The 15,365-nt window shown below is 37.6% G+C and overlaps 1 protein-coding gene across 5 annotated transcripts in view; it reads left to right on the top strand.

The window, feature by feature from the left end:
* The window catches only part of ATE1 (arginyltransferase 1), a 68,927-nt gene that overhangs the window by 39,305 nt on the left and 14,257 nt on the right, over positions 1-15,365 (top strand). For all 5 annotated transcript variants that reach the window (XM_036385712.1, XM_036385711.1, XM_054515616.1 and 2 more), the window contains one exon: positions 11,268-11,388. In XM_036385712.1, coding sequence (XP_036241605.1) covers positions 11,268-11,388 — 121 coding nt within the window. The remainder of the gene's footprint in view (positions 1-11,267; positions 11,389-15,365) is intronic.

The raw sequence follows: 15,365 nt of genomic DNA, 5'->3' as shown, positions 1-15,365 counted from the left end.
TGTTGCTTTGGTTGCTGTTAAGGTTTAAGTTCTAACACATGCTTGGAACACTGGTAAAGTGAGCCTCTGTATTTATTTATTCAGTTTTTAATCTGCAGATGTAAGGGAGACAAGTGGGTTTAGATTTTTTGGCAGAGATGCAGTACTCTATCTTTGTAATACAAACTGTAGACACCGAAAGACTGAGATTTATCATTGCCCATTTTCCTCCTTCAGCTTTTTAGTCTGAATAACATGTTTGTGTGTGCATTGGGGATACATTACCATGAATTTCACAATATTCTTTAGTCAGGATCCTGCAAAAATATAGGTTTCACTAATGAACTTTTCTGTGCTGCTGTCTCTCTTTGTCCTACAACTTCACTCTTTTTCTCCTATCCTAAAGTTGCTGTTAATATCTATTTGCCTGTATATGCCAGTGGTTTTGAGGTTGTTTCTTCAGTGCTGGGCTATGTGCATTTCAGTGTTGAATGACTAAAGATAAATTACTTGGCTTTTACTCAATTTTTCATTGCTGGGCTTAAAAAACTTGTCTGGTGTACCATGTATAGGTAGAAAGCCTTAGAGTTAAAAATCTCATACTGTTCTGAATTACTGGCTTCAGAATATTATTTCTTGTTCTTAGATGTATGAAAGCAGCTAGAAAAGAAAAAAGCTGGACTGACAAATTTTAAAGTGACCTTGTTTTTCAACATGATCTAATTGTGAAAAGTTTGAAAACCCCACATAGCATATCTTAATCTAAATCTGAATTCTTAATTAGGAGTATATTTCAACTTGTGAATATCAGTGTTTCACAATTTGCAAAGCTGTCAATTAGTCTGTTATTTATTATGTCTTGAAATACTCCACGGGCTGAGTCGGTAGCTGGGCATGAGAAGCATGAAATTATTTATTCAGTATAAGGCTACCCTCACCCAGACTTCCTTGGGAAGGTCTTATTTTCTTGCCCTCAGAGTCTGGATGGATTTTTGGCAAGTTCTCTTTTGGCTAGGTGTTTTTTAAATCCTGTTGGAGCAGGACTTTGGGAAGTCCAGGACAGGAGTGGTGTTCCAGGGGCGTGGATGGTGTGGGCAGTCACACAGGGACAGCTGAGCTGGAAAAGGGGGCTCTGAGTGGCATGAAGGGTTGGGTTGAGTTTTGGAAGGTTTGGGGCTCCGGGCAAAACTCCCTGCAGAGTCATTGGAGAGACACTGGGAAAGATGGAGAAAGCTTGGACACTGATGGACACTGAGGGAAAAGGGCTTGGAAGTAAGCACAGAACGCAACATCTCTGGAGGCAGACATGCTGGCAAAGAAGAGTCAAAAAGGTCAAAAATCCAGAGAAACTGGGTAGGAAGAGCAGGTTTCCATGTGCCCTGTTGGTGCACAGTCCTGGACAGTTTTATCCAGGAGCAGGGAATGTGCAGTTGGATGGAATTGTGAGAGCAATGCGGGAGTTGTGCATGAGTAAAGTGAGTAAAAAGAGACTTCATAGATACCTGAAAAATAATAGATAGATATTATAGATATAATAGAATATGCAGATATAGTAGATATAATAGACCTGATAATAATAATTATATATATAATATACCTATATTCTATAATAGAATATACCTGTTTTCCTCTTGTATAGTCCTTTAGAATTGTTGATAAAAGGGTGAGGAAAGTCAGGTTGCAGTTGAAGTGAGTCTCATGTCACAAAATAATTTCTTGTCATTTTCACAGAAGAATAAAAAACTAATTTACCTTGGTTCACTGTTTGGCACCTCATAACCACAGCCAAAGTTTCTATAAAATGAAAATAAAAGATTGTGCACCCCTCACACCCATTTCTATCATGCTGGTACTTTAATTCTGTTGAATTTCAATTTTCTGCTTCCCACTGCGTAGTCGTATAGTAAAAAAAAATTAATACATGCTCACTTTCATTGAAATTCTCTAAATTTAATTTTATCTATTTTTTCTATTAAGTAAACGTGGTGTGTGGTGTTTTTACTTTGATAACTACATAACAGAAGCCACTTTGACAGGGAATTAATTTAGTTTGCCTGTGGCAAATGTCCATAAGCTACAGATGAAAGCTGTTCTTGTAGATGTGACTCCAGCTAGTGAGGTATTAATGATGAATGTTTAATGAATTAATGAATGTTTAAAGCTATTTGATATCAGCGTGACAATTCTGTGCCTCTAAGGGTAAAGCACGGGTATGATCTATTAGGTTGTGCATATTTTTCCTGTGAATATTTCACCTTATATTAAATATAAGAAAACAAACTTTAACACTTAATTTCATACATTTAATTTAATGAATTCAAGAAATACTGTCAGTTTATGGCAGCCCTTCAAGAGAAGGATATGGGATCCACATGATTGAAGCACTCATTGCTTTTTGTGGTTATTTTTTTGGTTTTTTTTTTTTTTATTCTTTTGCTTCTTCCAGCTGCCAAAATAAACTCCTTTTGAGATAGACCTAAGTCAACAGAGTTGGTGTGTCTCTAATGAAGCATTCTTCTTGAGGCCCCCACTTGGATTTTATCTTTTTGTCATAGTTCTTGTTAATCTCCCTTTCCAAGTTTAATGCTAGGGTCTCCTTAAGAATGTCTGCTGCAGATTCAAAGTAAACAAGGTCCATTTCAGTAATCATATGATTTTTATTCCCTCAAACACTTTGATTTTTTTGTAATAAAATGGCAATTAATATTACTTTTTTTTTTCCCTGTAATATACTTTAAAAATATCAAGTTGTTGAAAAAGTTGGCTAAAATTCAAGGAAGCTAATAGCCTTCAAATGTACAGGCTTAACTCTTCTTTATTACTGTTTTTCACTGAAGTTTCTCAAACTGTGCTGCTTTTTTTAGCATTCTTGAGTAGCCTCTCTACAGATAAGACAGATTCTGGCTTCCAGCTCCAGAACAATCTGTGTGGTACTGTCTTTAATTAGCTCATTCCCAACTGAATTTTAGATTGCAGTTTCCAGTTAATGTTAGCTGCTTTTATATATTTTATTTACAGTCACAAAGTCACTTTTCCTGTGAAGTGTTTTGAACACACAACCTTTTGAGTTCATAGGGAATCTCAGTCTCTAAATGTGCACAAATCCACCTTGAATTAGAAACATTCCTTGGAATCTCAGTCTCATGTGGATGTTGCTGTTCTGCCAGTTTAGTGTCACTGTACTAAATATTACTGCATGGGAGAGATAAAATGGCAATATTTGAAGCTATGGAAACTTTTCATATTCTGAACAATATTCTTAATATTCTAATGTTCTTAATATTCTGGTGGCAGAATTCCATCCAGTTGAGTTTTCCTGTAAGTACCATCTCATATCAGCCTTTTTTTTTTGTGTACATCAAACACAAAGCTTATGCAACAATATTGAAAGTTAAACTTTGTTTCAATAGTCTGTTTTAATAAAATACCATTGTGTATAGCACAGATTAGGAGATAAAAACAGGGGGAAAAAAGAAAGGAACTTTGAGAAATGTTGAGTGCAAAAATAGACACATCATAGTTTGGTGATGTAAAATTATTTAGAAAATAGGCTTTAAAAGTGGCCCTAACTTTATGTAAGCTCCATACTTGTAGTATTTATCTTTGTTTCTCATTTTCAAGAGTTGTATTCAAACTTATCTGTGATTTGGATATTATTATTTCAGTTTTGGATAAACAGTAATCCTAGGGCAGCTCAGAATCCACAAATTTGCTGTTGCTCTCATCAAAGGTCTGGAACCCTTGGTAAATAATGCACTTTATTGATCTTGAAGGGTCCATTTTGTAATGTTTGTACTGTTGGCTCTGCAGTGTGAAACACCATCTCCAGGGCAAATTCAGCCTGATGGGTTTCATCTGAATTGTGACTGCTACTGAAATCTTAAGAATCACAAATGTAGAATTTGTGGGAATATATCTATCCATCTTTCTTACTGAGAGTAAGAGGAATGGAGTGGGAGGAGGCACAGATATTTCATGTCTTGTGTCTGAATTAAGAAATCTCACTGTACCTGGACACCCAGTGGTTTGAGTAAATCCCTAAGCGCAAAGAACAGGAATATAAAAGATTGACAATTAAAAATCTTTAAATTAAATTTTCATAAGTATTCATGTAAACATGTGTGTCTATCTAGTCATTAAATTTTTATGATGTAATTCCTGAACATAAAGATTTTTTTTCCTCTTTTGTGCAAGCCTTATCACTAGATTTATTCCAGACCCAGTGGCTTTGATGCTGTGACTTTTAAGAGAGTGGCTTTAGTTGCTTAGAACAAAGACAAAACTCTCACTTTACTGCTCTTTATAAATGACAAAGGACAAACTCTTAGCAAGAAGTCTTGGAAGAGAGAGCAGGGCTGGAAAGTGGCTGTGAGAGGATGCCCAGAGCTGTGTCTTATCTCCAGCTGCATTCCAGGCTGATAAGGCAGAGATGATGCAGCAGCCCTCTCTAAGGCTCTCGACCATGCTAATTACTGCTCACTTTACAGCTTGAAACCAGAATTATCTCATTGATGAATACAGTGGTGTGAGAGAGGAGACCTGTTGGAGTGTGGGCATGGATGTGGTTTATCTCCAGCAGCACTTTGTTGGTTTCTTGGACGCTGTGGATGGAGTGTTTGAATATTAATGTGCCGCAGGTTGTAGCTTGGAGCTCAGCATAAACACCCAGAGCCTCCCTTGGCCTGTTCTACTCAGTGACTGGAGGGAAAGGTAATATTGGCATAAAAAAGGAGGAAGAAGAGCTGCACAGACTTGGAGACTAAAGGGAAAAAGGAAAAAACCATCAAAACCTGTCCCAAATGTTCCCTTTTTGCCTCAGTGGAAAGCAGTTTTTTCTCTGGCAGCCCATGAGCCTTTTCAGACACCTGTTGGCTGTTTCCCAGTATCAAAAACAAGCTTGAAAGTGTTCAATATTTCAGATCATTTCTAGGAAAGAGGACAAGGGGAAAGCAGCTATTTGGAGTGTACACTAAGCTATGGAGATAGCAAAATCCAAACAATTCAGGAGTAGCACGTGTTGGGAAAACAAAGAAACAGTAAAAGTTTCTGAAGGTGTTTTGAGGGGAGGAGAAGCATTTCTTTGAAAGTGCTTCTTTGCAGAGCACCTTAGGCAAATAAAGTGCTGAGATTTACCTTCAATCTCAATGAAATTTAAAATAAACTTAATTTAATTCCACTTTTGTGGTGGGTTAAGAACATGTAGGTAGTTAATAGCCAGATAATTACATGATAATTGTAGGATAGTGAATGTGAAACTTGGCTGCCTTCCTTTTTGACTTTCAGTCATTATTTTAATCTGCTTTACACTTACCTGAAATATTCTGTGTACCTGGGGGACACTATGAAAACCTTCTGAAATGCTTTTTTTTTTTATATTTAGTGAAGTACAGCCAAGTATGGTCAATAATTGTAGGAAGTTATTTTGTTTGACGTGTAGAAACAAATGTCAGAACTATTTTTACTCTGGGTTTATCATCAGTTATTACTCTTAATACATTACATGGACTTGGGAAATAAATAAAAAAGAGGTGCAAGTTAGCAAATTATTTAGAAATTTGCTTTGAACAGTCAGTTTAAACATCACTGAGGAACATTTAAAAAGACAATTAAAAGTAATAGTGATGTAATTAATGGATCTAGATAAATGTTTGCTGTAGATGGCCTTACAGGTCCTTTCCAGCCCAAACCATTCTGTGATTCCATATTTCTGTTGGAAATACAACATCAAATTATATTTACATTTCACTTACAGGAATTTGGAGATTTACTTTGGAATTTCATATTCCAAAAAATTTGTGAGAAGGTGGGTGTTTGCTCTGAGTTTCCATGTTTGAGGTGCTTTGGGAAGCACCTTATAGCTCCCTGGCTGCCTGTAAAATTCCCATTACACAGATTTTGTGATGATGTAACTAAATGAGAATGAACACCTCTTTCAGAAGAGCAAGGACTGGCACTTCATGTACTCGAGTTCTGTGAGCTGCAAAATAAATTCTGGCTATTATTTGTAACATCTTTTAAGGATTACAACACATTATTCTTTAATGAAACAGAAAGGTGGCTAAGCTCTCAGGAATGCAGCTCTGGGATCCTAAAAATGTGGAGTCCATAATTATTTCAAAGTTTGCAGCTTGGACAAACTCAGCTTGTTTGATGCTGGCACTGCAGTTTCAGGCAGCCTGGTGAGATCCAACTTGTTAATTCAGTTACCCAGTGATGTAACCCCTGTTTGGTGTAGATTTTCTTGTAAGCTGAGGACTTTTTGATGATAAAGGTGAAGTCTCCAGCCATGTCTCCTGGATACACAGAGCTGCTTGCCTCATTCTGTGCCTATTGCTTACAGGTTTTTTGTTTGTTTAAAAAGATGTTCAAAACAGTGACTACGAGGTGGGAGTGAATTTGTGGGGGCAGTTTTGGGGCAAGGAGGGGTGGGATTTTGTTGTTTTTCTGAAGTCCTTTAGGCCTCACACAGCTGGATGCCGTGTGAGAGAGAGGCTGGAAGCACAGAGGGCTTGGGATGTGCAGCTCCTGTCCGGGCTGGCACTGCCCAGCCGGGAGAGCACAGCAGGTCAGGTTACCAGCCAAGGGCTCTCCTGGGCACCCACAAACTCCAGTTCTGTTTGTGGAATGAAATCAGGGAGCAGGGGGCTGTGCAGCACTCTGCTGGGGCTGCCAGGCCTTGGCTTTCAGGGGAAAAGCTGAATTCCATAACCTGTGGTGGGCAGTGCTGCCCAGCTCTAAGGGGTCACTGTTGATCATTTGGGGTTGATTTGTTTGTGTAGCCAGAGCTGTTCTTAGGCAGCTGGCTGGAAATGGAGTCTTAATTCACTTTTAATAAAAGATCAATAGCTTTATTGTGAAAAAATAGAATACAGATGTAAACTGTACCTGGTAAAAGAATTAAATGTGAGATTAACCTTCCTGTTTGGTTTTTTTCAGTGCTACTGGTGCTTGACCTTCATTTTTGAGACTATTGTCTTTCTTGGTAGTTTTACATTTTAAGTTTTACTTAGACTACAAAAACAAACTCTGCTGGTGTTTTTCATCTCAAGTGCTTACCAAATCCCTCAGATTTTGCAAAATATTTAAAAAGTAATCTCCAGACTAAAGTCTCATTAAAACCTTTGCCCTTCCTGTAGAACAAAAGTTCAGGGAAGTTCTGGCTGATTGTAATTTGAAAACTGTAAAACAAAAACCATCATGGTGTGAAGTATTAATTTAGGCTTGGCAGTCTCTCTGTAAAATTTATTTCCAGAAGCTTCCAATTAAAATGCAGCATGTCTAATTGTATAAGGGAAAGCACCTTGAAGGTTCTCTCTTTTTTATTATGTAGGAAGAAAAATGCCACACATACTAGTGACAATAAAACATCTTGCAGGTATTTTTTACTAAAAACCAGTCACATTTATGTTGCAATGTGTTGACTTGGTAGAAGGAGCCATATGCTCAGGAATTTCTTAGCCATACTAATTTTCAGAATTGCTTTTTAGCCAAGCCATTTGATAGATTAGTCAGATATTTATCTTTTTGTATGTTTATCTAATCTTTTTGTTCCTTTAATCTAATTTGTACCTTTAATCTAATTTGTACCTTTGTTACACATTGGGTTGTTATGCTCCTTGAACAATGCAATTTAAAAGGTTTTCCCCTGTGGCTCTTTGCCCTGTTTCAAAGGAAAAAAAAAGCAAAATTGGGAAAAGGACAGGTTAACCAGGATGGTTAAAGGTATGGAATACCTCACCTCATAGTGCTGTAAAGAATTTAATTCCCTTCAGTCTGGTGGAGATAGCACAGAATGGTTTGGATTGGAAAGGACCTTGGAGATCGTCCACTCCCATCACCTTCCACCAGACATGGAGTTTTTAAATTCCAAAAACATTTCAAAAAGCAAATTTTGTGTCTTGGATATTTCTTGGCAAAATGTAGATGCAGAGAGAGAAATATGTGCAGTTGTTTTGTATTGACAGAGTTCATTTCATCTGCAGGTGGTATTGGGTTTGAGAAGCTGAAATCTGAGACAAGTGCTTGGGGATGGTCTGTACAATGATACTTTTTGTTGAAAGTCTGGTAGTTAAATATTCCCTGCATGGTCTGGACAACTTAAACAGTTCTACTATGTTAGAGCTTGTGTATAATGAGATAAAAGAAAGCAAAATGTTTTCAGTTGTGAACTCTTAGCATAGACAGAATCACTTCTGAAATGGATGCTGACTTAATCTGAAGCCAAAGAGAAATGATTTTCAAAATCAGTTTTGCAAATCTGATTAAGTTCTTCTGTGATAAATCCCTTTGCAGCACTTCCTTTTAGGAGATCCCCTTTCTATTTTGGATTTATGTTGGGTGTATGCTGCAAATCAATATTAAGAATAAGAAGGAATATAAATAGTATGCTCAGAGGCAATATATTTAGATGATGTAAGTACTTTAGAATGAGTAATGAAATTGGAACATTTTTCTTGAGGTACAGATGCTCATGTACATGAGGCAGAATCTGTGGTGTTCTCAGGTTTAGGTGGTTTTGCAGTCCAGGAATAAAGGGAGAGAGGAAAAGGGTAGGAGGTGGATTTGTTTGTAGTGGTTTATTTTCAAATACATAAATATATTGATTTTAAATATAAGCAAATCTGAGGTTTTAAGTATTCTGAAGGAAGTAAGTAAATTGAGAGTAAGTGCTTATGGAAAGGGTGGGGGGAGGCAAAAGCCCTCAGAAATAATTTCATTTGATGTAATGAAGTCCTGTGGGTTCCCTTTTTAATTCCCTCAATATAGACACAGTGCAAACACTGTTCACACTCACCTGGGCACGTCCTGGGTTCCCCTTCCTCTCTGGGGTGACTCATGGGATGTGGGTTTGAGCAGCAGAGTAAATAAAACATCTCTACAGGAGAACTTTCTTCTTCTAGTGGGTTTGGAAACACTTCTGGGGAGGGAGGATATCAAAGAGAACCAAGGGCTTCTTTCATTTTTGCCTCTGGTTCCACTGAGTGTCCTGGGTCACTGATGTGTCACCCCCACAGCCTCCTGTGCATCCAGGGAAGTTCATTAACAAGCTCCTAAATTTTGGGGTAAGAAAACATCTAAAGGAAGTCATCTCAGAACTATTTTTTCCCTTTCCTCTCCAAATTATGGTGTTTTGATGCCCAAAATAAATATTGAATTTTGAATATTTGAATATTGAATATTTATTTTTAAAATTATAACCAAACTAGTAATGCTGCAATGCAGTTAATTTTAGAATTCTGTAATATTACAGAAGGAAGTGGGAAATTTGGAATAGGGCTGCATAGTGACTTTCATGTGTGGGATTCACAAATGTGATAAATTTCAAGATGTGGGAGCAGGATCTCAGAAACTGAGTTCCTGGGCTGTCTTTTCTTAGAGCCATGAGTTAAATTCATGCTACTAGGAAAGATTAATTTGCCACTTGTATTTTCTGTGTTCAAGCAACAGCTCTGAAAGACAGTTCCTTGGCTATTTCTGCCTTCTTGGCCAGTTGAGAAAATGTCTTTAAATCAACAAGTAATTATGTTCAAATTTTTTAAAAATATGACTGAAAAGGCATATTTTTTCCCCAAGTCCTTGAACTGTTTCATCTGGGTAATGATGATTAAAAGTTCTTTAAGCACTACCTTCACACAGCTTTCAACTATTTCTGTTTAGAGAGCATAACATTTCAAAGTGGTTTATTTTAAAATGTCACTTCTATTCTCTGGCTTTAGAGGATTTTCTAGGGCCTTGAGGTTTAAGTTTCTGAATGGAATTGGAGGAATATTGTTTTAATTTAATATAAAAATTTGCCTTAATTAAAAAAAAACCCAACAAAACAACAGTAGTAGTTACAAGTCAGTCCTGGATATTTTGCAAATGAGATAATCAGTCAGACAGACCTTTTCAGAAATCTACCTCAGGTATTTGACAAGGCTCAGCATGAAACTTGGTTATTTTTATCTTTTTTGCACAGACAATGGTGACTTTTTATCACACACAATTCTTGTATTTCCTTCTCAGCTGTTTACTCTTGGTGGGGAATATTTTTAAAAGTGAATTTTTCTTTAAATATCATGAAGAGTTGAACAGTAAGAGCATGAAAAGAACTGAAAATTTTTGGTGGCTCTGATTCTCCAGAACTGTGTGTTAGTGCCTAAAGGTGTCCCTAAAGGAATGTCTTCACCTCCAGGCCACAGGAACTTTGCTTTGTCCCTTCCAAAACCTTGCTCAGCTTCATGGAAGGCTTTCTTTTAAATCAACTTCATCTTAAGATGATAATCTTAATTTTTTTTTAATTACCCATTTAATGTCATTGACGTGAAGAACTCTTAATGGCATCAACTGGAAGGTGACTTCAGATAATGCCCAGTCTTTTAATTTTTAATTTGTATATTTAAACCTTTTCATTCTCTTTCCTGTATGGCTGTTTTTCAAGCTGAGATGTGTAATGAGTTTGCAAGTGAAAAATTAATTTGCTATTGCCACCATATGGCTGTGAATGTTGAGAGTGTTTGGATTGCATGAGTAATGCCTCAAAGATAGAATTTTGACTTAAGTTATAGGCTGCTGAATAATCTTATTTTAAATCAGATGAAGATCTGATTAGGGGAGGTTATTATTGCTGAGGTGGTGATTTTCTGTGTAGCTGGAGGGAAAATAATTAAGGCTGTTTAGTTTCTGGGAATGTCTGTAAAGAATATCTTCTTAATAAATCAACTAAAAATAGTAGAATTTCACTAATCATTACCTGTAAGCTAATCCAGGAAAAGCTCCATGAATTAAAGTGATATTATTTAAGCAGCAATGAAATAAATGCTCCATCACTAATGTAATAAAAACAGCGTCCTGCTTACTGTTCAGTGGGGTTTTTCTGTTAGATTTTTTTTCTTTTTGGTCTCCATTATTTGGTAGAATTACCAACACTTGAGATGAGCTGCTTTTGGAGGTGCTGAGTTTTTTAGTGCTGGCCCCAGCTCAGCAGAACTCCAGAGAATAACTTAAATACAGAGTTCCAGTAAGCAAAGCCAAAACTTTCCGAGTTCATCTTGGATATCATGGAAGTGTGTTATGTTAATTTTACATTTTCATCACGTGCCAAGGTTGAGTTTGTGCTCCTGAGATGGTGCTGAAATGACTAAAGCCTGTGATTTCACTGAACACTCATTTGGTGTAGATTAGATTAAAAACTATTCTTGCTCTTTGGAAAATCGCGTTGTAGCCAAAGTTCTCATGCAACTGATATGATTGCTGTCTTTTTGGTGTCGTTTTTTTCCATTTTTTTTTCCATTTTCTCCCCTTGGCAGGGTCAGTACAGGCCCTCTGACCTGCTGTGCCCTGAGACCTACGTGTGGACACCCATTGAGCAATGCCTGCCCCTGCTCGAGCACTCCAAGTACTCGCGCTTCAACCAGGATGGAAAAGCAGGTGAGGCTGCACAAATGAAATAGCTCTGATTTGCCTGTCTGCTTCTAATAAATCAGAATCATCTGCTGCTGAAGCAGCATGGAAATCTTACCTGTAAAGGATAAAAAGTGTGCAATTCACATCTCCTGCAGCAAACGTTTATCTTTTAAGCAATGCACATTTTAAGTATATTCTGTCCTATAGGCTGTAAGTAGTTAAAAATTAATACATATTGCTGCCTTTCAGATTATTTTCAAATTGTATTTGCTATTCTGAGCATGAACAAAACCAATAAAATAATTGTTCCTCGCTTGCATTCCTGTTGGATGAATGCATAAAGGAATTAAATTGGAATCAATACAGGGAAGTGGAAAGAGTGGAGAGGCTTAAAGGCATCAGGTGCTTTTGTTAAGAAACAGAGTGGCAGATTTAGCTTCAAAATCAATTAAACATTCAGTTTAATTGGTGTGGGTATGAAGAACACAATAAACAGCAGAAGCACCTTAAACATCTTGACATAATGTGATATAGTTTTACACATTGTGTAAAACAGGTACTTAGTGATTTACCAGTACTGACTGGTTGAAGTTGTTACTGACCAGAGCACAGTGCAGTGATGCTACTGGAAAACAAGGCAATAACATGAAAAAAAATCATTAATTTGCTTTAGTTACTCACTCTGTGGGCCAATGGCAGGCCCCAAGGGAGCTGTGTTAGACCATGCTCAGTGTGGTGCTTGGGGGAAAAGGAATAACTTAACTTTTGCTATTAATTGCAACTTGTTGAACATCCTCTTTTTGAAGGTTTTTTTCTCCTGTGAGTAACATTTGAGTGTGGCTGTGATATTATTCAGAGATGTGTGGCATTATTCAGGTTAAAAGGACTGTGGTTTGTTTCTAGACACCTAACACAGATTCACCAGAGTCTCAGCATTCTTCAGCAGCTACTTCTTTCTTTTTGCATGTTTTTCTTTTTACTATTTTTACTTTTTTTTTCTGTTTGATCTTTTACTTTTTACTGCAGTTTAGTAGGATTCCCATGGCAGTTAACTGCTCAAAGGGCAGGATGCAGATAAATTAAAGGAATTAAGCTTAAGCAGGACTGTGAAGTTCTAGAAATGCTGTTGAGTTCCTTGCATTTCCTCACCCTCTGCCTGTTACTTGGTTGCTCAATAGAAACACTAAGAAGAAGAAGAAGAACTACAATAGTAAGGTTCAAATAAATCCATCATTGTTAGATTGGTGAGGAGAAATTGGAAAAAATTACTAAATTAGGAGGAATAAAGGAATGATTTTGGAGGCCAGTGATGTTTGGGAAACTTTTGGTGTTCAGAAAGGAGAGAGTGCTGAACTGGTGCCTGTGAAGGTGTTAATAACCCTGTGCCAGCAGAGGGGCAGCATCTTGTGGATGGTGTGAAATCCCTGTGGCATAGCAGGCGTTTGGAAACCACAGGAAACAAAGCTCTGCATCATTATCAGCCCAGAATATCTCACTCCAGACACTACTGGAGCTGGGGCTTGTGTCCTGTGGTTTAAGGAAATTAAAACATAGCTGCACGTTGAGATGCTCTGGGCCTGCTGGGAGCTCGTGGGCTTTGGGGGTTTGGGTTGCTGCTCAGAGGAAGCCATTTCTCACCAGTGAAATCCTCATTCTTTACTCTCTCCAACAGTCACTAATACCAGTTTAATGAAGTTACAGTGAATTTTAAAAAGAGCAATACAAATGATGGTGTGCTTTATTCCCCTTGAATCAGCTTTCTGTGGCACTGTCTGTAATGGTGTTTGTTAAGTGGGGCATGATTTATCAGGAGTGGGACTTCCAGCACTGAAACCCAGGGCAATAACCAGAGCCAGTAAACAACTGGGAGAAATGGTGTGGCTTTCATTGCTGCCTGGGGCAGTGAAGCAGTCACTGGCAATGGCCATCTTCTATTGCTGTCTGGAATGGCAGAAAATTTGGGAAATACTGTCTCATAATAATTTGTTCATAATTAGTATGAGACACAATTCATGTTTTCAGCATTTTCTGAATTTTTGAATGTGCTTTCCTTTAAAAAAAATCATAAAAATTTACATAATAAATTTACCAATTGCAGGTTCAGTAGAGTATGTTATGTGTTTTGATCTTTCAAGCCTCTGTAGTATGAAAAGGATTTTTGAGTATCCATAGACATTACATTGCAGAGCTCCTTCTTAAATAAAATCTACTTTTACTTTTCTGGAATAAAAATAAAAAGATACTCATAAAAAGTGGCTTTTTATTTTAAAGCATAAGAAAGTATCAATTTACATAATTCATGCCGTGGAACAGATTCTTCATTTTTGTTCTGTTCGCTTTGAAAAATTTAGAAGACCTGGCATCATCTTATAAATGAGAGAGATTAATGAAGATTCTGATATTATTGACCAGTAGCCAGGCATTTATTTAGAACTGAGTAGTTTGTGAGGTGGTGCACTAATGGAGGGTTTGGATACTGATGCAATCTGGAAATTGAGATAGTGCTGAACTTTATTTAATGGCCATCAGCTGTAAGTGCAGATGGAGATAGGCTCAAAAAAGAAGAATTAATTAAAAGGTTGCTCTGCAGGTCAGTGACTTTGATAACACATCAAAGTGATGAGCAGAAGTCAGTCACATGATAGCATTTGCTGAAAATACTCCTGGCCATGGTCTGCCTGCCACACCCATTGACTCCCTCCCAAAACTGCTCCTCAGGGTTTGACTTCATTGGAGTCTTCCCTAAGACTGAAATAAGAGCTCTGTGGAAAGATCTATAAATCATTTATTTGGTATCCTGGCAATATTTTTGTCCTTCCACTTTCCATTTTCTAGACTATCTCAGTGTCGTGTTTTCTCTCTTTCTAATATCTGTTGAGATTTTCAGTTTGTTGCTCCTGGGAGAAGTCTGGGAAAAATATCTTCATGGAGCAAAATATCTACTTTTGGGATGGTTATTAAATCAGTGGGAAACTTCAAATCTTTCTTCCCATCAGTGCTGGACTGTCAAGATGTTTAAAAAGCAACTTCAGATGAGGGCAGATACAATCCCAGTCTGAGAGTGGTGGCTTCAAAGCCTTCATAGTTACATGACTGTGTCACAGAATGTGGGGTGTACTTGGTGAAGCCAGGGTGAACATGGGGCTGTTACCCAGGTGAAAAAGCTTTATCCAAATTTTTAGGCATGGCCCACAGCAATCGCAGTGATGGAAGCTGCTTCCCACCTTCCTGTGTCTGCAGAAATTGTGTGAGCAGAGCTTTGAGAGCTGTACTTCAAAAGGACTTCAGTGCTTTTTCTGTCTTAACCATTTTGTTTGCTGAAGTTGATAAATTGGCTAAGCTAATACACATCTGTTCAACTTCCTGCAGATCTAATAATAGAGTGAAATCAAAATGGCACCGAATGGAATACATTAATTAAAATGAAAGTATTTTCTTCAGCACATTAAAAAAAAAAAAATTGCACATAACAAATGCATAACACAGGCTTCTCTGCCCTTGTGTGTTCTTGGAGACAAGACACTCTTTGCTCCAGAGGGTATGGTTAACACAAACCATGATGGATGCAAAAGGGTGGGATAAAGGCAGAGAGAGGCACTTCTGGGTTTCCTGGTCAATTATGATAGTAGACTAAATTATAGTCTATTAATAGACTAAATAGTATTAGACTGAACTGACCTTTTTGTAAACATTGCTGTGAAGGAGAGTTTCAAAGAGAGGGATCTAAGCAAGTTTCTTCATTGTCTTTCAGAGTTTATAGAGAAATCTTTTGCAGTGTGAGAGTTGTAGGAGAAATTAAGAATATGGAGAGACACATAGCAGTTTCCTTGAAAGCATAAATTTGTCTGGGATAAGATGCTGTAGTCAGAGGTGGAACTGCAGGCAGATTGCTGCCTGCAGGTGCTAGGGGTGAAGATGGACTGAAGCAGAGTGGGGGAAGCTTTACAAGTGAGGATCTCTGATGTGATCAGGGTGTGGGAGCTGGCAGAGACATGGATAGA

This window comes from Molothrus ater, chromosome 8 (genome assembly GCF_012460135.2).
Source record: "Molothrus ater isolate BHLD 08-10-18 breed brown headed cowbird chromosome 8, BPBGC_Mater_1.1, whole genome shotgun sequence".
NCBI classification, from domain to species: domain Eukaryota; kingdom Metazoa; phylum Chordata; class Aves; order Passeriformes; family Icteridae; genus Molothrus; species Molothrus ater.
This window is presented reverse-complemented; position numbering and strand designations above follow the sequence as displayed.